This window comes from Pocillopora damicornis, chromosome 1 (assembly GCF_964200805.1).
Source record: "Pocillopora damicornis chromosome 1, jaPocDami1.2, whole genome shotgun sequence".
NCBI lineage: Eukaryota > Metazoa > Cnidaria > Anthozoa > Scleractinia > Pocilloporidae > Pocillopora > Pocillopora damicornis.
Window position 1 is genome coordinate 3,467,956 of NC_142670.1, and position 25,157 is coordinate 3,493,112.

At 38.2% G+C, this 25,157-nt stretch overlaps 3 protein-coding genes across 5 annotated transcripts in view; 1 reads left to right on the forward strand and 2 right to left on the reverse strand.

Moving 5' to 3' along the window:
- LOC113678097 (uncharacterized) overlaps positions 1 to 25,157 on the reverse strand; it is a 181,809-nt gene that overhangs the window by 42,956 nt on the left and 113,696 nt on the right. The window lies entirely within an intron of this gene.
- Positions 1 to 25,157, forward strand: part of LOC149051360 (adhesion G protein-coupled receptor L1-like) — a 110,366-nt gene that overhangs the window by 18,291 nt on the left and 66,918 nt on the right. The gene's annotated exons all lie outside the window — the stretch shown is intronic.
- Positions 6,753 to 8,186, reverse strand: LOC149051362 (tetratricopeptide repeat protein 28-like). The gene has a single exon (XM_089184796.1). It carries the CDS (start codon positions 8,169 to 8,171, stop codon positions 6,753 to 6,755), a length of 1,419 nt encoding a protein of 472 aa, XP_089040922.1. The 5' UTR covers positions 8,172 to 8,186.

The window sequence follows — 25,157 nt, forward strand, 5'->3', positions numbered from 1 at the left end:
ACAACTAAATCCGAAAAAGAGAGCAAAACTTTTTTTAAAAGTTGTGCGCTAGGTAAGTACCACCTAATTATATCTTGAATTTCCATTTGCGAAACATTTGTATCGATTTTTGAACATCCTGTGAAATTTGGCAAAACAAAACCGAAAAAAAAATGTCAGGTGGCGATTATTTGGCACTGTTGATTAAAACAAAACAAATCAGATTCTAAAGATGTCCGCATTTAACTCTTAGTTCATAATCAGAGAAGGATTTCTTATAAATTGGATACCTTAAGCCTTTTACATTCCATATAGCGCAAAGCAATTAAAGATCAACAAGCACAGGCGAGACATTCATGCTGTGGTCATGTTGTTTGCGTCATGGCTGTCTGCACAACAGCTTTGGCAGCCATATTTAGGATAACAGGGACGTAATAGCTTAGTTGCTATCGTTTTATACCACTATGACAAGATGTGAAAAGGGAAAAACGTCTCGACTTCAGATAGCTGCTGAACGTTGGACGTGCTTAGACAAGAGATCGAACTTAACCATCAGGGTCCACTTAAAATGGCATTAGGTTAGACAGATGCAAAGTTTAACATTTGATCAGGTATTTGGAAAAAAATGGTTGAATTGGTGTACTTTTTCCTTTCTTATCGTAAATTCAAACACCATTAGTCATCATGAATTTCGATAGCTGATTTTCTGAATAAGCTGAGGGGTTAAAGTGAAGTGCACTTACAGAAAAATAATTAAGTAACCCTTAAAATTAATTATTTTTTACGTATTAAAATTCAGCAATGGAACCCCTTATAGAAGATATCGAGGTACCCAAACTGTTAGAGCTTTCAAATTGTTGTTCAGTCATTAACACTCGGAGTAGATGATTGCCGAATGCTCGCCAAGTTGGACGTCATGGACAATTAAAACATACTTCTCTGTCAAATTATTCTCCTTTGTACCCGAAAGCAAACTTTAAACTTATCTCATTGCTCTTCTTTTATAAAAAAATCTATAGTGGAGGTTCCGCGGTCTGCTGATCCATAGTTTAGTAACACCCGATCACAAGAATATGGAAAAATCCTCACTAATTTTTGGATACCAACCCCTCAAGATTGAAATCTAGCAGAAGTTTTATTTGAGCGGTCAGACTTGATACCTGATCAATTCGCCTAATAAAGCATTGTCCGTTTCGAATTGTTGCGAGCTAAAACGAAACATCTTTTTTTTTAATTTCGCATTTTACATCCTTTTCATTGTTATATAGTTTAGTTGCACTCTGAATTGCCCGTGTAAAAAAGTTTTTCGAAGGACATTCGCGAAATGTTTTGCACATGTGGAAAGTTTTTTTTAGCTGGTCGGTAAATTGTGGAGATGCTACATTTTTTAAAATTTATCCGTCTGCTCCCTTGGGAAGGTAATAAAGGTCATGGGTAGATGCTAAAGGGCATGTAGCAAATAAAATGCATCAGTACTTGTCTAACTCGAGATCTAATAAACTTTTTCACCGTTTCAAATGTTATTCTTGAGATAATAATCACTTTATTAGCTCATTTTCTCTTCTACAGTCATCCTTCATTTGTTGATGGAAATGCCAGGAACAGGCGAGGCAGTGTAATTCCGTTTTTAACATTCATGCACCACCAAAAGAAGATAATATCTGATTGATTATCATAATAATTATTCATAGACTTTAGCTTTATGTTGGGATTACATCGGGTTGTGGTTCAAAACGTAGGTTGAAACGTTTTGTTTCGTGTTGTTCCCGTTGCCGTTGTGATTTTCGTAAACTGCTTGGCTCGTCGTTCTCGTCAGGATGGATCCTGAAACAACAAATCCACTTTCTTCTGTATGTCCCTTTGTTTGTTTGATTGATCGATATCGGTATCTGAACAATTGCCACCTACCCCTCCCCAAACCCAACAACAGTCAACTGATAACAAGTTAGGGTTGATGTTGGGTTAGGGGAGAATAGGAGCGCAATTTCTTAGATACTGACATTGTCCTTGTTTGAACATGATACAGATGTACTAAAGAAATACGCAATAATTGGGATTTAAAATTTTGAGAGTAAAGTTTGCGTGGTCCTTTAAGAGGGCTATTTAACGGTTTTTTTCGCAGTGACTTTTATTCTTCTACAGAGTTGTCACGTTTGAGTGAATGTTTACCGTAGATTCATGAAATGACACCTTTATGTTGTTGCCAAAAGTTGAATTTGAAGAGATTCAGATTAGCCGTGGTTACACATACCTTGGGTTTGGGGCCTTAAGGAGGGTAAATGGCTTGGGTTTGGTTAAACTCAGGTTTCTTGTTACACTTAGGGATGCGGTTACACAGTAAAAGACTCCCCTCCCCCCCTCAGGGTCAAATATAATAAGATATGAGTTCACTGACCTGACAAATTGGCAGGAAAAGTACAGAGCAACATGAATGTTACGAATCGGGATCTATAAAGCTAAATTTCAGTGATTTTCCTGCCTATTATACGACAGTCCTCCATAAATATAACAGTCCAGCTGTTTTTCTGCGAGAAAACACCGAAGAGGGCGCGAAATTAGCCAAGCGCATCGGAGGTCACCTCAAAACACTGCAGGCGATTTCCGGTATTAGCTACATTCTGCTTTATGATTGGTCAAGCCACCTCCAGGAGCAGATAAACCGAACTTTTCAGTTCAGGAACTGTCATGGGAAGTTCTTTTGTTCTTTTTGATGTATCCATGGAAATAACCCTAAGGCAGTTTCGGTCTAGGGAAAGCGGTTACACACAAAAACGTCCTTGCCCGTGGGCAAACGCTATTTACCCATGGGTAAAAGGGCTGGTGTAACTACGACTATTGTTTATGATTTAACCATAGTTGAGAAGCAACGCGGTCTTTAAAGGGAAGTAATATTATTTCATGAACCTGCAAATTTTAAGTCATTGTTGATGCTATTAGGTGGGCTCGTAGTTTTGCAATGCTCTTCATACTAATGTGATCTCACCATGAAGCTCTTTGATGTTTTATGTTCTTTTTTTTTTCTAGGTTTTGGAACCCTGACAATTTTTCAGTCAACTGTGGCTGCTGCTCCGGAAATAGTTTTCAAATCGAAAGAATTGCTCACCCCAGAATCATAGAAATATTTTAAGAAAGCGGAACGGCTTTGTTGTAAGTTTTACCGATGTATTTGTTGTATCGATTTGAATCTTAAAAATGAAAGTCAAATGACTGCATCACATTGTTGACGTATGGTTATTGTGATCGTTGTGGGCGTACTGCATAAAAGGCAGGAAAACGCGAATGACCAAATCACAATTCGTTCAAGTTTTGAATCTGATTGGTTAGGAAGATGGCGCGAGATTTCTGGACCAATCACACGGCGAAGTTAAGAAAAACCAAAGCAACCATTGATTACTTTCGACACTCAATTGAAAAATGCTCTGTTACATGTACAATGCAACTCTGAAGAAGATATATAGACATATACAATTACATATTTTCTCGATCAGGATCCCGTGGCTGAGCTGCTTTCAAATCGTTAGACCTCAAGGCTTTTCGAAAGACGCAATCTAGTACTCATGGAATGTTGTTTCGACAGACCCAATTTGGCCCTGGCTATCTTTCTGATGTTGTTCCAGTTGTTCCTAACATATATCTTCTTCCGTAACTCGACTAATCCGAACAATACTGCCACAATTGATAACAGGTATTATTATATATCAGTCTGAACTGAATCTCTTGTTGTGTGATACGCACGCCCTGAACAACTGATCTACTCATGACAAACATGTGTAGACATTTATGACTAGTACTAGGCCTGACAGAGTGCAGTCCAATTCTGTCCGTAATTCACCAAGTGATTGACAAAATTATAACAGAACGCATATAACGCGTAAAGTCACACAGGCATGTTGCGTTAAATGGCCAGTTGCAAGCATAACGTGAACTGTACACTGTCTCATTAGAGCACTAATCAAAACTATAGCAAAGTTCTCGAAAGTGATTAGTTATCACTAGCCTGATTTGAGCACTAATATGACGTTGCACGCGTCATGTTTGTAACTGAACAGAACGTAGGAAACGGTAGTGGCTTAGTAGCGATTTGCAATAGTTTTACGTCTAATTTTTCGAGAGGGTTGCACGGGATTTACGGAGTTGTCGTTGTGCTGACTAAAGCATAACCTATGGGATCCTGGACAACCTTCGACTCTCACTTCAAAGTTTCTTCATTTTCTTTTCAGCTTTTGTCGCATACCTTGGTTTTGTGACTGTGCTAGTTACCCACAGACATCCCGTGATGCTAGTGTTCTGTCAGTTGCTTGTAAACTGCCTCCAGAATCATGACTCGGCTGGGATGATTTTGATTGGCTAGATTGATAGACGGACTGATGAGTGTGCGCACGAATGGGCGGACAGACGAATGGGCAACTGTGGCTTGGAGACAATTGGCTTGTTTGTTTTTCTAATAAGATCAAAACACAGCGCTGTTTATGCACTGGCAACCGGCACTCAGCAACCAATCAGAACACGAGAAATTAACTTTTCACGGAGGGCAAGAAATACATAATTTTCTTTTGTCAAGAGTCGTTATTAATGTGAAATCATGGAAAATTTGGCAGAAAATGTACCCCATTTCCCAAATCAGATTTGATAAAAAATGGGTAATATGGAGAAGAAACTTACGATGCGAGCAATGTTCGGTTGGTTACCATTCATTCACCATTCTGTGGTCACGCGGGAATATTGAAAGTTAGCCTTGCTTTTTTGTCATTTTGCACAGTTTTTTGAGCAACTGAAACGTATCTCACCGACAGTTATTTTTCAAGCCGACCTTTAAAAGAGTAAAAAAATTGACCTTGTGTTATTTTGTGTTAGTCTGGGTTAACCGTAGCAGAAAAATGGCCACAACTTTAGCCGTTAGCCGTGAAAAGTTCTCCTCGGTCGGCCCTCCTCAGTTTGAAGAAAGTTTCGGTTTTTTGTAACAAGCTGTTTTAGTTAAGTTTGCAGTCGTGGAAAAAAATCATCAATATTTTCTACACTCGAGGAACCACACCGAGGGTACCTCCCATGATGAGGACGCTTTCTATAAGCAGAATAAAGCACCTTTTCCAAAGTGAAAGGTAATTTCTTTTTTCTTGCCTCTTCAACGATATATGAGTAAACATCATGTCGCTTTACATGCTAAAAAACGCGTCGAACATCTTAAGAAACGGCTGCCAATGAAACTGGTAGATATAAAATCTGAAAATATCGAAGTTAATATCTCATTTAATAACTCTATCCAAGGAAATGGGAAGAGGTTGAGCGAATAAGACATATTTGCACTCTACTCCAAACGAAAAGATGTGACAAAACATCATATCTGTCACATAACGTGCTAAAGTGCGTCGCGTGAAATCCTAAGAAACGGTTGCCAATAATCGATATTAGCAGTTATAGAGTCAGAAAATATCGAAGTTAATCTCTCATTCAGTAAACTTATTCAAAGAAATGGGCAAAAGTTATTAAGCGAATACTACTTTAAACGACAAGAAATGGCTTATGCAGGTCGATGAAGAAATTTTCCTTCCTTTGTTATTGATTTCCTTTTCCATTCTAACAAAATATCAAGCGACTTGTTTCATTGTTTGACATTTAAATTTTAGTTTATTGTACTTAGATAATAGGTAAACAATCTAATCGGAGAAACTAAATAAAATCATTTGGTTCCACCTTTCCAGCTCATTCTCAGCTTCCTTCAATGTTTTGTAAGCCATAACTAAAATGATAAAATAAAACTTCTCGTTTTGCCTTTGGGCGATTAGATTAAACAATATACTTAAAATGCATCGTTCTGCTTGTAAAAAATAACACAATTTATCTCATTCAAAATTAAAGGAGAAATCTCAGAAAATTAACTAATACCAAGACTAAATCCTTGCCATTACGGCCAAAATCTTTCATTTTAAGTCCAGATAAACCAAATTCTGATCGGCAGAAACTAACTTTAAGTACCAATGACTGAGTATAAATCCTCGAAAAGTTCATCACAATTTCCATCTGACATAGACAAAGGTAATCGAGCAATCGAACAACTGATTATTCTCCAATTCCTATGGAAATTCTCTACACACGCACATAGCTGTAATAGCTTCATACCACTCATGAGACTAAACCAATTGAGAAAAAGTCTGTAAAAAACTCTGGAAAACGTTTTCAAGACGTTTCAACTTCGACGTAAATGTAACGCCCAAATCCTCTTAGTAGAAAATACTTACATTAAAAATAACTTCTCACATACCTAGTCATGTTAATTTTAAGACATCATATGAAAAAAAAACAAACAGTAGTTTCAGAAGGATATCAAAGATTAATCTCGTAAAGGCAGTTCAGACAGACAAACAAACAAAGTTTCTGGTCCAAATATCAGCATTTGTAGGTCTCCGAAAACTCCTTGGGATTCCAATGTTCACTGCCTTAACTGAAACATAAAAGAATCTCAGTTTAGGGAGGATAGTTGAGTTGCCATGAAATATTTCTCAGCACATGAAACGATACATTGCACAACAGGATTGTTTTAAAAGAAATTTGCTATTTTACTCCTATCATGTTTCCAAAAAAGAATGTTATCATCGTAAACGTGTCCACTTGATTGTACTGCATCTCAGTTTGCAGAGAGAAAAAATAAATTCGTAACCCAACTGAAAGGAAATTAACACGCAAGTATCACTGCTCGTATATGAGCAAAGATTATGATTTAATGTAACTTTGTATCGAATAGAATGTATCAACAGAATTATTACTTGTTCCACCTTTTAAATCTCCTTGAAATCCAGGTTGAGGTCGTCACCAATAAGTACAAATGGTGCCCAGTGCCAAACCTCCTTAAACTTTTCAATTTTTCTCATACACTTCATGGCCTGATTGAGAGCTTCACTGGCCTTCTTGCCTTTGGCAAGTGCATCGTAGAAGAAACTCATGAACTCCAGGGTTCCCTCGTCGCCAATCGCCCACAAGGTAACCACAACAGATCTGGCACCGGCACCCAAAAGGGCACGCGCCATACCGACCACACCCTCGGCCATGACCTCCCCACGAGCAGTGTGACAGCAGCTAAGTACAACCAGACGTGCTCGCAACCCAGCTTCTATCACATCTTTCATCGTCAGTAGATAGTCTTTCTCTTGCGGCTGAGGGTTTTCTCTTGTGACGTTTGGTGCCAGGATAACTTCTCCAGTTTCCATTTTGCCGTGCGCTGCTATGTGAACTAAGGCCACTGATGATATTCGTTTTAATACTTCATCTTTTGTTGCCATTTCTCCAGTGAGAGGGGAGACATTGAGGATACGTCCGATCATTTCCACTTCTTTCCTTGCTCCTGGAAGTTGCACCAAAAGTGTTCCCTCATAGATGAGATGTTTGAAACATGGGTCGCCGACAAGCAATGCACCAGTCTTTACGTGAAAGTCAGCTGGACAATCATGAATTAGTTGCAAGGTCGTCAGAGAGGGAAGCACACGAATTCTGAAAGAATCACTTAGATATAATGAGTTGGAGTCTTGCAACGCTGCATAAGGTACAAGGCAAAATGGCCCCTCAGGAACGAATGTGATCTCGTCGTTGCCTTCGATCAGGTCAGCAATAGGAGTAACGATGATGTCATGCAGCTTCTTTAAAGCACTCGATTGGGAGTGTCTCAAATCAACTCGCATCACATCATTGACCACTTCCTCTTTTGGCGGCGAGTCAAGCGGAGGATTTTCGATTGCAACAGTATCTCTTGCACTGATCTCCTTAAGAGCAGATTTGTTCAGTAGCTTGATGAAACATTTCAATTCATCCTCAAACTTATAGTCGTTGACGTGTACCTGTCTCATCTGGATGTTATCTTCACTGAGGCAAACCCAGAAGTAAACGCATGGTCCATTAATAGCTATGAAAGCTGTGCTCAGTGAAACCCACCTCAGAGAAATGCGGTATGTGCTAGGCACTAAAGAATCTCCAGGCTGATATCTTGTGACCATAAGATCTCTCAGAGCTTGAGCACGTCCTTTCTCTGTGGCAAGAAGAGCCTTCACAACTTGACTTCGTTTGAGATTTATACGCCACACCCCTTTGTATGCTACTTGGTGCTGATTACGATAACAAATCTTCCACTGATCGTTGAGTTGAAGACTGGCCCTGATATCATCATACAATTCTACACTCGAATAATAACAGTCAAAGGCTCTCATAAGATTTCCTTGGCATTCAAAACTGCTTCCAAGGAAACAGAGTGACCACGCCTCTACGGTCTTATCTCCCACTTCTTTAGCAATTTGTAGAGTACGTTGATGATACCTGATGGCTGTTTTGAAATCTCCAAGAATATTATAAGCGTTGCCGAGACGGCCATAACCTATTCCCTCTCCAGCCTTGTCTCCCACTTCTTTAGCAATTTCTAGATCACGTTGATGGTACTCCATTGATGTTTTGAACTGTCGTAGACCTTGATAAGCGTTGCCGAGACTGCCATAATTTCTTCCCTCTCCAACCCTATCTCCTACTTCTTTAGCAATTTCTAGACTATATTGATGGTACTCGATGGCTGTTTTAAACTTTCTTAGACTGCAATAATCGTTGCCGAGTCTGCCATAACTTCCTCCCTCTCCAGCCCTATCTCCCACTTCTTTAGCAATTTCTAGATCACGTTGATGGTACTGGATAGCTGTTTTGAACTCTCCTAGACTGTGATAAGCGCTGCCGAGATTGGCATAACTTTTTCCCTCTCCGGCCTTGTCTCCCACTTCTTCAGCAATTTCTAGATGACGTTGATAGTACTTGATGGCTGTTTTGAACTCTCCTAGACTGTGATAAGCGTTGCCGAGATTGGCATAACTGCTTCCCTCTCCGGCCTTGTCTCCCACTTCTTTAGCAATTTCTAGATGACGTTGATGGTACTTGATGGCTGTTTTGAACTCTCCTAGACTGTGATAAGCGTTGCCGAGATTGCAATAACTTTTTCCCTCTCTGGCCTTGTCTCCCACTTCTTTAGCAATTTCTAGACATTGTTGAAGGTACTTGATAGCTGTTTTGAACTCTCCTAGACTGTCATAAGCGATGCCGAGATTGCCGTAACTTCTTCCCTCTCCGGCCTTGTCTCCCACTTCTTTAGCAATTTCTAGATGACGTTGATGGTACTTGATGGCTGTTTTGAACTCTCCTAGACGTCGATAAGCGTTGCCGAGATTGCCATAACTTGCTCCCTCTCCAGCCTTGTTTCTCACTTCTTTAGCAATTTCTAGATGACGTTGATGGTACTTGATGGCTGTTTTGAACTCTCCTAGACTGTGATAAGCGTTGCCGAGATTGCCATAACTTGCTCCCTCTCCGGCCTTGTCTCCCACTTCTTTAGCAATTTCTAGATGACGTTGATGGTACTTGATGGCTGTTTTGAACTCTCCTAGACTGCGATAAGTGATGCCGAGATTTCTATAACTTCTTCCCTCTCCGGCCTTGTCTCCCACTTCTTTAGCAATTTCTAGACATTGTTGATGGTACTTGATGGCTGTTTTGAACTCTCCTAGACTGTGATAAGCGTTGCCGAGATTGCCATAACTTGCTCCCTCTCCGGCCTTGTCTCCCACTTTTTTAACAATTTCTAGATGACGTTGATGGTACTTGATGGCTGTTTTGAACTTTTCTAGACTACGATAAGCGATGCCGAGATTGCTAGAACTTCTTCCCTCTCCGGCCTTGTCTCCCACTTCTCTAGCAATTTCTAGATGACGTTGATGGTACTTGATGGCTGTTTTGAACTCTCCTAGACTGCGATAAGCGATGCCGAGATTGCTATAACTTCTTCCCTCTCCGGCCTTGTCTCCCACTTCTTCAGCAATTTCTAGATGACGTTGATGGTACTTGATGGCTGTTTTGAACTCCTCTAGACTGCGATAAGCGATGCCGAGATTGCTATAACTTCTTCCCTCTCCGGCCTTGTCTCCCACTTCTTTAGCAATTTCTAGATGACGTTGATGGTACTTGATGGCTGTTTTGAACTCTCCTAGACTGTCATAAGCGTTGCCGAGATTGCCATAACTTCCTCCCTCTCCGGCTTTGTCTCCCACTTCTCTAGCAATTTCTAGATGACGTTGATGGTACTTAATGGCTGTTTTGAACTCTCCTAGTCCTTGATAAGCGTTGCCGAGGTTGGCATCACTTCTTCCCTCTCCGGCCTTGTCTCCTACTGCTTGAGCAATTTCTAAACATTGTTGATGGTACTCGATTGCTGTGTTGAACTGCCCAACATTATGGTAAGTGCATCCGAGACTGGCATAAGTGTTTGCTTTGACTTTTAGTTCAGCATTCGATTTCCTTATTAATTGAAGCAGAAGTTCGTGATTGTTTTCAATCTTAAAACGTGTCAAGGGTAGCTAAATCATGGGTGGATTGCGAAAATGCAATGGAAATGTGTGTTTTAATAATAATGAGGGTATTGGATAAACTAAAATTGGAATGAAAATTCGATCGTGGATTTCTTGAAGAGATTTGATTTCAAGTTATTCGAGATTGTTAATTAGCTCTGAAGGGCATTTATTAGTTTAAGTTCGGTCGTCATGGTGATGCTCGTCTCAAGACAAAAATGAGGGGCATTTCACAGAAACTCTGGATTAGTTCATATGGCCTCTTCTTTTAAGTAAAGTTTAGTGGAATAATCGAAAGAACCCGTTGATAATATTTCAGCTTCTTTAAACTGCTCAGTGCAGTATAAGAGAACATCGCTTGCATTATGTGTAGAAGAATCTGCCTGGAACGTATTGATTTTTCTTGAAATATTATTCGCATTTTATCTCGTATCACGTTTGAAACATTCGTTAAAGGATACTGCCAATCCCATATGCGACCAGCTCCTTGCTTCTTTATACCAGCAAAGTTCGACACAAGCTCTGGCTCCTGAAAAGGAGAAAATAATTGGTGGTGCAAGTTAATTTATCCCTGTTAAGGTATAAACGTATTGATAAAATGGACTTAATTTCCCAGTTAGCTGGGAACAAAAATTGTGATAATGAAGGAAATTTGAACTTGTAGAAGAACTGAAAATGAACAATAGGGAGCTAGTGCAAAGCGGCTACCAATTAAGCTTCAATTGATGATGATAACGATGAATTTATCTCGCGCATTCTTCACTTCAATATGCACTTTAGCGCTTATCAGCACTTCTCGGGAGTTTTCGGGCAGACTAAATTGAGCAGTTAACTTTTGAAAGGGAATTTTTCAGGTGCCTCCTGCCCGGGTTCGTCCCCTGTTATGAGTGACTGAGAAGATGCAGGAAACGGGGCTTACGGGTTTCCACCCATATCCGGGACAAGAATATTAAACCATTTGCAGATGTCACAGCTGTACAACGTGAACTAACCAGGCAGCGGTATTTGAGAGTTTATTGACGTTTTCTTATGCTTTTTACCCACATCACAGACGTTGACACACCAGATACAATTGACACTTGGAGTGCAGCTACCTGCCACAAACCACACAATCCTCTTTTGACGAAATCAAAGAATAGAATGTTGATGGCTTATGTCTGAAAAACCCACCTTTCTTAATAGCCTTGATTAAAGTGGGTTCCAATTGAACGGCAACTGTTGCATCATCGAGACATTCCACATAGTTTGCTATGAGATTCCGAAAAGAAGGTTTAAAAAAGTGGTAATCACACGCAATTGCAACAAAGAAGCCTTAAAAATTACAATTAATTTTCATCCGCTACAGGGCGATTTGTGTTTTTACGCTACTTTTCTGCAGTTGCTCAATTTTTTTCTTTTCTTGATGCAGATTGTGTATTCCGTTATCTTGTAACGCTGCACGACAGATTTATATGTTTACATGTGAAATTCTTACCCAAACGGAAATGAGCTGTTGCCCTGTTGCTATAAAGCTTGGCGTTAAGCCGTAAATCTTTGCAGTTCACTTGGAGTCCTTCCGTGTAGGAGTTTATCGCCTTATTAGCTTCTCCTTGTCTGTATTCTTTGTTACCTTCCTCGAGACATACTTTCGCTATCCCTGAGAGCACACAGTTTTGGTGTTAATGATATAGTAATGAGTGATACGACTTCATACTACAACTTTATACTTCCAAACGAACTTTTAGGTTAAAGGAGCGTAGAGCTACGAAAAACAAAAGATCAGAATAGTTTAATATCTGTACATTTTGTTTGTGTGCAAGCTGTCGAGAGTCTGGGCTGAAGCTTGGCTATTAGCAATGCAAGTTTATCGGTTTACATTTAGGTCGAGAGGCTTTCACAAACCCCTTTTACACCTGGCTTACGTTTTTCAAAATATGACAAGTTTCAGCAGGAGATCCTATTTCAACTCAATTTCTTTTACAATCGCCCTTCAGGAGAGTTTATCTGTGCAATTTGTTTGCTTTAAAATATGCAAGCTATTTGGAATTTTAGCTGTAGCTTCGGTTATAACCAGATCAAGTCTGTTCGGTTTACACTTAAGTCGAGACGGTTTCCAAAGTTCCTTTTACATCTGCGTTACACGTTCCAAAATATCAAGTTAGAATATAAAATCCCATGAGTTACTGAGAAAAAGTGCATAAAGCAAAGCAAAGCCAGGAGCGGAAAAGGTTGAAATTTTTTAATGTTCTGATAACAAAAGAAACATTGTGCTGAGAGTGACAAGAGTTCGTGGTTTGCCCATCCTTCAGAAAAGAGCGCCGAAAAACATGTCTTTTTTTTTTGCTGTTTTTTGATTGGGAAAGTATCACTTTCCCACGAAGTACCATTTCGGCTGTTATAAAAGTCAGCGGTTCTACATTTTGTTGGCTGGTGGTTTACAGCGTGGACTTGGTATTGACATAACTGTTTAAAGAGGCGTGAAATATTTAGAAGACCAAAACAGGCCATACGGCCGAGACAAAATGCCTCCTCTTCTCTGTAGAATTCTCAAATTGCGTAAAATTTCTGCCAAACATGTATTGAACAGTAAAGGACAGGAAGGTGTTAGCGCAAACACTTTCCTTTCGGCGGCCTCAAAATGTTACCCGTTTGCAAATTTTTCAAAACTCGACTTTGACAGGTCTACGGGTACCAACAGCTCCCTCTTACCGAAAGTGACTTTTATACAAAAAATGACAAAATTTAAAATAATTTCAAGTGCAAAAAGGATAATACTTTTTCCGCGTAAATATCGTTCAATTTAGGTGTAAATTTTAGATAAATAGTTAATCTCCAAAACATTGTGCGTTGATTTACAAATAAGCACTTCTAAAACTCAGAATTCTGAGTTTTACGAAGCCTAGTAGGCCAATTTTGGCCCATTCTTTAACTTAGGGCTCTTCAAAGCTAAGTCGCCTTCAAATTTGTCGCTTTATTGCTTAGAATAATTAATGATGTCTATGCATTTTACCTGATCGGATCGAGCAATAAATTTTTTTTTCCTTTGGTTTTTCATTTTACTGGTTAAAAGAGTTAGAATTTGAAGAAACAATCCTTTGCTGTTTCAAAAACTTATTCACAGAACATATGCAAATTTTGATGTAAATGTGACAAAAAATTTACTGGGGCGTCTTTTAAACAATCTTATTTCACATGGTTTTCTCACCTCTTAAAGGGTCATTATATACATCCAGTTCAGCATCACTTGACGTAACTTGACTTTCTTCTGTCGCTGAAATTACCGAGAAGATATTTCAACTTTGCTAGTGATCACAACTATGTGCAATTACAACTAGCGTTCTAATACTGGCGTATTTAGTGGATTCCTTAAAAACCTTCGAGTCTAATTGATCCAAAAAATTGCGCACCAGAATTAAGATATACTTAATTAACAAACAGTACAAAATCACCACAACGAAGTCTTTCCCTGTTCCTTTTTCTCACCTGTGGCTGGAAACTCATTTTTCACCTCCAGTTCTTCTCCCGTTGTTGGGAGGTTGCTTTCTGCCATAGCTAGAAATAAAATTGAATCGATTGTACTGCGCTACATTGTTTAAAATCAAAAGAGGAGACTCAGATGAAAATAACCCAGAGAAAACATTTTATACTTAATCACAGAGGATGAATAGGAATCTCAAAGTTTCCTCCGTTACGCTATTGTGATTGCGTGACAGTCAAGTTCTGCGGGTTGTGTCATGTTTGTTTTTTCAATTGTCTGTTTGTTAGTTTGTTTTCGTAGTCTCATCTATTGAAACGTCGTTCAAGGCTGTCCTTTATCAAAAAGCGTGAGTTGCAATAAAAAATCTAGTTGTACCCGGTAGGCATGGATAAGCATGGATCAAAAATTATGCAACAAACGAAACCGAAACCCCTTTGAGGGCTTGCGTTACCGTCACGAATTCTACCAACACCCCACGAGCCTATTGCGTGAAGAAACACGTTTAACAACCCTGTTCTCCTACAAAATGCATGTGTAAAATGTCCCTCAAGGCTATCGAAAAATTGCTGGACAAAGTCTTTTTTTTACTAACAGAATTATAAGTTCTGGTCAATAGACTCCTTCATTAATTATTTTTTGAAGGAACCAGGAAATTTAGAATAACTAGAAGAGCCGGTCCCTCTCCAAATTATGTTGGGGAAGTACTCGATTTTTTCATTTCGAATTCAGAAAAGGCGCTGAATACGAGGTTATTTTGAGGGACTTGAGAAGATGGCACTGGAAAGTGTCCTTTTCAACAAAACTCTTGTTATCAAGAAACTTCATCCACAACAAATTGAAAGCCGAGCGCAACACACAGACTCCTGCATCGTTTAATCTTGTAGGCCATCGAGTGAATTCACTGCCAGGGCAATGAGCATTTGGCGGAGGAAGTAGACTGAAAACGAAATGAGACTGAAAAATTATTTGTGAACGAATTGCTGATTAAAAGAGAATCATTTGCGATATTATAGCGGATGGGAAATCTGGAACATTTCCCTGAAGCTGCTGAGGTGGTCTTGCCATACAGAACAAGCTTCTGCTCCAATATCAGCATTTATTGTTTTTTTAGAGGGCACGGTAACGAATCTTGTAATCTGATTGGTTCTTTACCCGGTCAGTATTTTCCTATCTCTGCCCACGGGCCACGGTAACGCTTTCGTGAGTCGCCGAGTACATCCCAACTTTCGTTGTCATTTTTCATAAATATACCTCGTTTTCCGGCTGGGCAGTATTTTTAAGCAAACACGTCGGTCACTACCTCAAGCCGATAAATAACTTATGAATCCTCTCTTTTCTCTCTATCAAATCACTTTGGTTGACAGAAAAATATTGGTTTCAGAATGAATTTGTATAAACAATAGTGTCATTACGTTGGTTGACAAGCGGCCTAAAAACCTTCTGCAATTAATTTTAATCGTTCACAAAAAGTACCCAGAAAGTTGGAACGTGAGGTATTTGGTTACAGTTAAACTGAACGATGGAACTTTCATTCATTTAATATCTGAATTTTCTCGAGCAATTTGTTCATAGTGAAAGAGCGAGCGAAGTTTTAATTTAAGTTCTACAACAAATATACGCTCCTGGTGAGTCTTTCCAATTCCGTTCAATTTGGACATTTGTACCTTAAATTGCACAACAGAAATTGAAGGAATCTTTTGAGAAAAGGCCGCATTACATTCCCTTGTGTCTCGTTGGAGTGTGCCGTTCGAATTTAGTTTTTGTGAAGGAAGATCAGAGTTAAACACGCCATTACAGCAAACAAACGAGCAAACTCTCACAACTTCAAAATAAAAAGATTGAATTTACTCACAATTACTTTCCTCGCCGTTTACTTAATGAACAGAGGTAAATCTTCGTGCATGAATGAATCGTCGATGAGAGTGAATAATACTTTCCGTTAGATCATTAACTGATTTTGAAGAAGACATTGTCGTAACAGTCCTTGCCAAACTAGTTCTGTTGGTTTTCAAATGTTCCTTCGCTTTTTTTTTTTCTTGCGCGCTCTCTAATTGACAGGTGTCAGATTGTGACAGATACTTGTAAAAATAATGTTTCAAAGTTTGTTTGGAAGCCTTTTTAATCACCTTTATCGTTACGGAAATGAAAATGTTTCGCTGAGGCATCTCTCTTAAATTTGCATCACCTCTATTTTAACTACCATTTACCCACTCAAAAATTGTTCAGTTTATGGAAGATCTTGCCGTATTTACGGCCATAAATCATTCGGGTTCTTTCGGAAAGAATTTCGTCAAGTTTAAAAACAATAAATATGTTATTTACCGGCTAAGGGTTGGTCCGTATGGTGAAAAACTGTGACCTCGGTCTTGAAAATGCTGCCCTCGGCCTACGGCCTCGGGCAGTATTTTCAAGACCTCGGTCACAGTTTTTCACCATACGGACCTCCCAGCCGGCAAATAACATATATATATTCATGCACCATGGAATTACCAAATGAATCTGCATGAATATATATATGTTATTTGCCGGCCGTGTTTACATACGCTCATGTAAAACGGTTTTATTGCCAATCAGAGCGCGCGTACTATTTGAATTATTTTATAAACGCATATATGAGGTATTAGATAACCGCGCGTGGATACGAATTTTACCATCGAGTGTTCATGACATCTTTTAACTCCTTCAAACAGATAATTCAATTCAAGCAGATAAATTCGTATCGATAGGCCGACATGTATCATGCATTTTATTCAAAATATATTGGTTGAAAATTTGAATCAAATATAATTTTTTAAATAGGAGCATCGATTACAGAGATGCGCTGCACCGAAATTCAGCTCGCCGAAAAATTAATTCAATTTCGGACATTGTAATGCAACAGTTTCTCATGACAAGAACTATTTTCTTTGAAAAAGAATTGAATTCAGCTTCAGGTAAAAAATACAATTGAAAAAAAAAACAGCCCACATGGAAGGTAAAACTGTCATGTTGATAAATCCGGTTGTAATGACGACATTGATACCTTTATATGTGAAGATATAAATGGTACATTTACAGCGTGCGGTGGAGATGTCACGTTTTGGAAAGTGAAAAAATTCTGGTATTTCACCGACAACCATATTACCGTTATTATTACTATATAACGCAAATGTTACCAAATCAAAAGAAACGTAGGGATTGTGTAATTTTTTTTTCAACCTTGAGCTTTGTTACAAACTTACAAAGAGATATTTGCTGATCTTGATATTGACGAGAGCTCTAATTATATACGTCACGTTATCTAGCTTTGTCACATGCTCATCACGTGCTTCTGCTGCATAATCATCACGCACAGTTAAACCTTTAACTCCCGTGATCTAATTGTTAATTCTTCCCTCTAGCTGCTACATGTTTCATTTCAAAGTAGATACGGAAATTTGGTGTTAGTTCAAAGATAACGACTGAATTCTACCTGATAAAACTTTGAGTATTCTCATTGCCTGTTTGCTGGATAATATATTGATATTACAGTGATAAGTTACAAGTTATAACACTTCTAGGAGTTTAAGGCTTCAGAAAACCAGTCAAATGAGAGAAACCATTGAAATATCTTCACATCTGATAACAATAAACCGGGAAATTCGACTGAAATTAAACTTGATTGTTTTCGGCCGCAAGAAAAATAAGATTGCGATCTTTCATTATAAATAACATGAGCTCTACAGCTCTAATCAGTTGCAGAATGAAAATTGATTTGTACCTGTTAAACTGTTATCCTCTGAATCCTTCTATTCTCCAGACGGTGTCATTTGTTGATTCTACATGCCTGAAAAAATCAAAATAATATTTTGCTTTACAGCAATTCGATGAATAAATGAAGGTAACATATTTACGAGTTTGAAAAATGTAACCTCATTTAATGCCCAGTATTGTGCTTGTATTTTTGTCTGTTTGTTTTTTTTTTATTCTTTTTATGATTATTATTTGTTTACATGTTTCTCCATGGCGATTAATCATTCCTGTGATTTAAATTAAGCTCTTTCTCTTTCAGTGCAAAACACTCGCAATCTGCAAAACCCCTTTTCTTCTCTGGGCAGGACATGTTACACCCTGCCATAACTGAATCGATAAGGATGAATTTACACCGTGAGTTATATTGTACCAATACAATTTCTCTTCAAGTGATCAACTCAATATATCCCTCGTTCAATATGATACACATTTGTTTTTGGTCATCTTCCCATTAGCGTTACAGTTCTCTCAAATTTTCATTCTCCGCTCTCACCGTGACAACTTCAAAAAGTTTCTAAAAATAATAACGGTAAGCTTTTTTCTTGTAAATAACTCCCGCCAATTGTGCCCTAAATATTTTTGCAGTCAAAAACGTAGGTGTCCGGTGAAATCACTAGAGGGAGATACAAAGCTAAAGAAACCACATTAATAATATGTATTCTTTATGTAAATTTTTTCCAATTTTCTTGTCCTTCGATTATAATATGCTATATATTTGTTCATCATCTTTCCTCACCTAAAGATTACTTTCAATAAATTTAACTCCAATAAAGTTCTTTTGCAAGAAAAATACTTGACTTCTCGTTGTATCTAGAGAAAAGCATATTGATATCGTTTCGCGTCTTGGAAAGAATTAAAGCGAATACCATAAGTACTCTTCTTAAAAAAAATATCCGAGGAAGATATTCAAAATTTTTTTAAATCTGTTTACTCCATGCATCTTTATGTGCAGAAACCCTCTGTGCATCTTATAAGAATTTTATGAATAAATTTTTACTGAACCAGTTGTCTTTAAGTTGGAAGAGAAATCTAAGGCCGTAGCTCTCTGTCTCTTTGAGCTCTAGAATTGTCAGCCGAGTTTGGATGCAGTAAGCGAGGCCATAAATAAATGTATAACAGTTCGTACAGACAAGTGAAGCACGATACTGGAATCAGAAATGCCACAGCTTCGTAAATCCCTCATGGGAAGATAAATAAGCTTCCTAAAGGTCTGGTGTGTTTATCTACATGTCAGCATTGATATTTAATCTGTCTTTTAACCTGATCTGACAGATAGGGTTTTTCTTTTCGGTCGTCGGTTAAAAAAAAAATGATTTTTTCCCTTTCTCACGAAATAGCCTAAAATTTCCTTCCTATCATTATCATCATCATTATCTTTTATTTTCCTAATTTACACAATAGAAAAAAATTATTTACAGCGGTTATAGCTGGAAGGCGAGGAGATCCAGGAAGCCACCGGGCTTATGGGGGAGACACCTCACTTACATGAATAAATAAAGTAAAGAAAAAGTGCTGCGAATTGGCTAGGCCAATTCAGTGATCATTTAAATAAAAAATCTTGCATTTTTGTCTTAAAACTAAGAAGGTTTGACGAACGAGTGACTGAAACAGGAAGAGAGTTCCAAATTTTAGGACCTTGGTAGAGAATTGTAAATTGCTTGAGATTTGTACGGCACAAATGCGTTCGATAATTATCGGCTGTTCTGGTACCATAGTTGTGAATTTGGCTATTCGTTACAAAAAGATTGAGAAGCAATGGAGGCAATAAGTTATTTCTATAATAAAACTAGAATTTGGCGATTTCAAATGTATTGACTTGGAAAATATCTAAAATTCCTAGTTTGGAGAAAGGAGCAGAATGGGCTCGATAGTCTCAGTTGGTGATAGCCCGCACAGCTCGCTTTTGCAAGTAATAAATTCTATTTAAGTTAGATACGTATGTGGACGATCAGGCGCAGCTACAACAGACGATATAAGGATAAATTAAGTTGTAGTACAAAGTGAGTTTGGTTGTAGAGGATAGGAAAAAGCGAGACCTGAATATAATACCTATTGATTTAGCGATTTGTTTACATACATAGTTGATATGGTATTTCCAGGTGAGATGATCATAAATATCGACCCCAAGGAATTTAGTTATGTTAGATTGTTGTAGGGGTTTACCTCCAAAGGAGAGAGAAATGCCGGAGTTGAATTTCTTTTGTCTGGGCTTAAAAATTACGTAGTTAGTTTTCTTCATATTAACTGAGAGCTTATTGCATTTTAGCCAAACACCAATATTTTGGAGTTCATCTTTAAGTACGGATTCTTCTAGCGAAGAGCACAGGGTCTGTTAATTCAGAGGCATTAGGGAGGTCATTTATGTGTAGAATGAACAATAGAGGGCCTAAAATCGAACCTTGAGGGACACCACACTTGATGGTTTGCATTGGAGAGCAAGCTTGATTGAATTGGACAAATTGCCGGCGGCAAGAAAGTAGCTTTTAAACCACTGCAGAACCACGTCACGGATACCATAGTGCTCCAATTTGGCAAACAAGATTTGATGGTCGAGAGTGTCAAATTATGTATTTTAAGACATGAAACTTTCGACATTGATGATCTTAGCAGTATGCAGGATGATCCTTTATGTATACATAATGTCATGGCTCATTAACGAGAAATCTATAGCTAGATCTGAGAACTTCAGATCGTAAAATCCGATGGTCTAAGATTCGATCCTGCGTTCGTGACGAGTAAATAAAATCGGTATTTCTTTTGTCTCATGTCTCAAATGATTTCTATTTGTATCTATAGTCAATACCAGCTTCTCTCATTCACTGCAATGGGTCCTCAATGACTTATTCTGTCCCCACCCTTAGCTCCTGTGAAAATGTGATTTGCCCGTCAAGTGTGTAACAAAACGGTACACTTGGTAACACCAGTAGTATTGAAGAAGCTGAATATGAGCTCATCGAACTCGAAACAGAAAATGATGTATCATCGTTTATTTCGTGATCCATGATTCTATTTCTAGCCTTTTTTTCCTCTTTTGGGCAGTCAACGAGGAAATCAAAAGAAAACACATTTTGCTCTCTTGGGTAGCCGATCAGAGCACAGGTTTTCTTGCTCGCTCACGGGTCTCACCTTAAAGTATAAATAGCAGAGAAATTAGGTGAACGTGTCAACAAAAGTGAAAATTTTAACCCCAAACCCGCGATGACTACGATTTCTTGATCACTTATGAAAACGAAACCTCGTCAACGACACGACTAATTATTCTGCTTTTTTAAACGCTTTGGAACGTCCTTCCACCTCCACGCAAAACTTGACACGGTAATCGTCGACAGTGGATAAATTTTTGTCTTCAAATGTTCGAACTACGTATCTACAAGGTACTTAGTAGTATCATTTCAAACTGGTTATCTGTCAGAGTTCAGTTTTAGTAGATATACCTATTAGTGCGATGACGGACATAATGGGCACGATCTTTGAATGATTACATCGTGTGTTGGAAGATAAAAATGTGGGCTCAGTAAAAACTGATATTGGAGCAGAATTCTATTCTGTAGGGCCCCAACCCTCGACCTCCCGCACTAAAGTCCGGCGCCCTATTACCTTAACAGGCAGTGGTTTAACGACTATCAAATCAGCAAAAAAAATAAAAAGTAGGATGTTTATGTCACTATACTCGGGATTAAAGAAAATGAAAACCTAAAAGATCTTGTATGAGGCCCAGTCTCAACTTGGCGTATAAATAGTGAAACAGCAAAGCTCCAAAATAGAATCATGGATCACGAAATAAACAGTGATACACCATTTTCTGTTTCGAGCTCGATGAGCTTATATTCAGCTTCTTCATCACTGCTGGTGTTATCAAGTGCACCGTTTTGTTACACACTTGTGGGGCTAATCACATTTTCACAGGAGTAAAGGTGAGGACAGAATAAGTTAATTGCGACCTAATGCAGTGATAAATGATGGAAAAACGGACATTTTTAGCATAAAGGCCGATTTCAAAAGCGATTTTTCAAAAACTCAAACCGGCTTCCAAAAACCCAATAATTTCTTGTTTTACAAACATATTTCCAATATTCTGAGATCAAACAATTATAATTTCACATTTTATAAACATATTTGCTATATTCTGAGGTCAAACAATAAGAATTTCTTGTTTCATAAACATCTTTGCTGTTCAATAATAATTATTTGTTTCTTCAAAAATTTTACAGGGTTGCAAGTTAGTTTGACCTTAGATTAGCTGTCGCAGTTATCTTAGAAATAAGATCAGGTTTCCCTGGGTTTATTTGGAAGGTTAGGTTGATGTCCTGTGAGGTCATTAAGGAGTTGAACGAGGTCACTGATTTTCAGCTTTCTCGACCAATCCATTTTTCGAAAGGAACTTCGACTACAAATTTTAAAACTGCAAAGAATAGTGGTTGTCGTTCACCAATTTTCCAAGTTAAAACGCATTGTTTCAGGAAAGATCCATTTTCTATTTCCCGCTCTTGGGTTTTTGGAAGCCGGATTGAGTTTTTGAAAAATTGCTTTTGAAATCGGCCTTCATACTAAAAATGTCCGTTTTTTCGTCATTTTCAAAGGCTCAGGAATAGTCCTTATACTTTCTCAAACTTCCTCTTTTTAAGCTTAAATTAAAGATTAGCCTTTCCTCTTCAAAAACCCGTTCTTGAGTTTCTCAATTATTGATTCTGGCAATTGGAAAACCGAGTTTTATGAACGCTGCTAAGCTAGTTTCGGCTCTTTTTTCTCTAATTATGGGCTTTTCAAGGCGCGAGTGCATTCAAACTCCCGCTTCAGTGCTGATGAATAATAAATGATGTCCAGGCATTCTGCGCGATGCGATGATATAAATGGTACATTTACAGCGTGCGGTGGAGATGTCACGTTTTGGAATTGACAACCATATTACCGTGATTATAACTAGATATCGCGACTGATACAGTATCAAAAGAAACTTAGGGATTGTGGTTTTTTTTTTTTTTTTGCATCTTTTTATTTTAACCTCGAGTTTTGTTTCAGTCTTCGTTTGTTTCCGAGAGATAATAGCTGGTTTTGATACTGACGAGAGCTATAATTATACGCAGCACGTTATCTAGCTTTACCACATGCTCATCATGCGCTTGTGCCGCATAATCATCGCGTACAATTAATGTTTAACTCCCGTGATCTAATTGTTAATTCTCCCCTCAAGCTGCTACATCTTTTATTTCAGAGTAGATGCAGAAATTTGGTGTTAGTTCAAAGACAACGAATTCTACCTGATAAAACTTTGAGTATTCTCATTGCCTGTTTGCTGGATAATGTATTGATATTATATCACCTCTAGGAGTTTAAGGATTTAGTAAATTCCATCGCTGTATCTTTCTCTACATTTCAGAATTGATAACAAATCTGTCGTTTCGGCTTATCTGAAAGGGAGGTTTTTTTTTCGGTTGTCGGTTAAAAATGGTTTTTTCTCTTTGTCAAGAAGAAGCTTGAAATGTCCTATCTTTCATTATGTGTTTTAAGACATGGAACTTTCGACATTGATGATCTAAGCAGTATCCAGGATGATCCTCTATGTATCCATTGTATGTCATAGCTAATTAACAAGAAATCTATAGCTATGTGGGTGAACTTTAGATCGTAAAATCCGATGGTCTAAGATTCGAGTCCTTGAGAGGAAAGTTAAGGTTTTCCTTCCCTCCCCTCCCATCCCGCTTTCGTGACGAGTGAATAAGATCGATATTTCTTTCATTCTTTTGTCTCATGTCTTAAATTATTCCCATTTGTATTTTTAGTCAATACTCGTTTATCTCATCCCTTGAATTAGGTCGCCATTAACTTACTCTGTTGAAAATGTGATTTGCCCCACAAGCGTCTAACAAAACGATGCACTTGGCAACACCAGCAGTATTGAAGAAGCTGAATATGAGCTCATCGAACACGAAACAGAAAATGGTGTATCATTGTTTATTTCGTGATCCATGATTCTATTTTGTAGCTATGCTGTTTCACTATTTATACTCCAAGTTGAGACTGGGCCTCATACAAGATCTTTTAGGTTTTCATTTTCATTAATCAGGAGTACAGCACAATGACCTAAACATCCTACTTTTTAATTTTTTTTGCTGATGTGATGGTCGTTAAACCACCGCCTGCTTAGGTTGTAGGGCGCTGGACTGCCGTGCGGGAGGTCGAGTGTTCAAGCCCTACACAACAGAATTCTGCTCCAATATCAGCACTTACTGAGCCCACGTTTTTATCTTCCAGCGCACGATGTAAACACTCAAACATCGTGCCCATGTTTTCTGTCAGCGCGCGAAAAAGTATATCTACTAAAGCTCTGATCGATAAGCAGTTAGAAATGATATTACTAACCACCTTGTAGATACATAGTCCGAACATTTGAAGGCTAAAATTTATTCACCGTCGACGATAACCGTGTCAAGTTTCGCAAGGAGGTGGATTAATGTTCCAAAGCGTTTAAAAAACCAGAATAATTAGTCGTGTCGTTGACGAGGTTTCGTTTTCATACGTGATCAAAAAAATCGGAGTCATCGTGATTCTGGTGTTGAATTTTTCACTTTTGTTGACACGTTCTCCCGATTTCTCTGCTATTTATATGTTGTGGTGGGACCCGGGAGCGAGCAAGAAAACCTGTGCTCTGATCGGCAACCAAAGCGTGCAAAATTTGTTTTCTTTTGATTCCCTCGTTGATTCCCAAAAAAGAAAAAAAAAATGCTTTTAGCTTGTTGAATACCTCGTATAATGTCGTAACTAAACAGTTTATTTTTGTCATATGAATAAAAGCTGTTCTGGTATTTTTGGTTAAAACATGAAGTCACAGATTCGTTCCAAATGAAAACAAAACAAAACAAGCAAAAATCACAACAAGACTAGCAGATTCATTTGGTAATTCCATGGTGCATGACAATATTTTGTTATCATGTAATATATCCTTCAATCCTTTGCTGAGGAAGTCTTCGTTTCGGTCCTTAAAACGTAGTAAGAGAAATTGGCCGATGTACAGCCTTCCTAGCGTCACACTTGTTCAGGAATGCAAACGCATATAGTAGGTATTAGATAATCGCGCGTGGATACGAATTTTACCATCGAGTGTACATGACATCTTTTCCTCCTTCAAATAGATAATTCAATTCAAGCATATATGTTCGTATCCAAAAGTGGACATGTACCATCCTTTTTATTTAAAAGATATTGATTGAAAGCTTGCATCAAATACAATTTTTTAATTAGGAACATCGAAAATAGAGATCCGCTGCACCGACGCTCAGCTCGTCGGAAAACCATTTCAATTTCCGACGGTGCAATACAAAAATTTCTTATTACAAGAAGTATTTCCTTAAAAAAAGAATTGTATTCAGCTTCAGGTAAAAAAAATACCATAAAAAAAGCCTACATGGAAAGTGACATTGTCATGCTGATAAATTCGGTTCTAATGATGACCTTGATACTTTTAGATGTGAAGATATAAATGGTACATTTACAGCGTGCGGTGGAGATGTCACGTTTTGGAAAGTGAAAAAATTCTGGTATTTCACCGACAACCATATTACCGTTATTCTTATCATCTACCGGAAATGTTA

Excerpts from the sequence above, each read along its gene's own strand:
- LOC149051362 (XM_089184796.1), bottom strand. The coding sequence starts at position 8,171 with ATGAGAGCCTTTGACTGTTATTATTCGAGTGTAGAATTGTATGATGAT.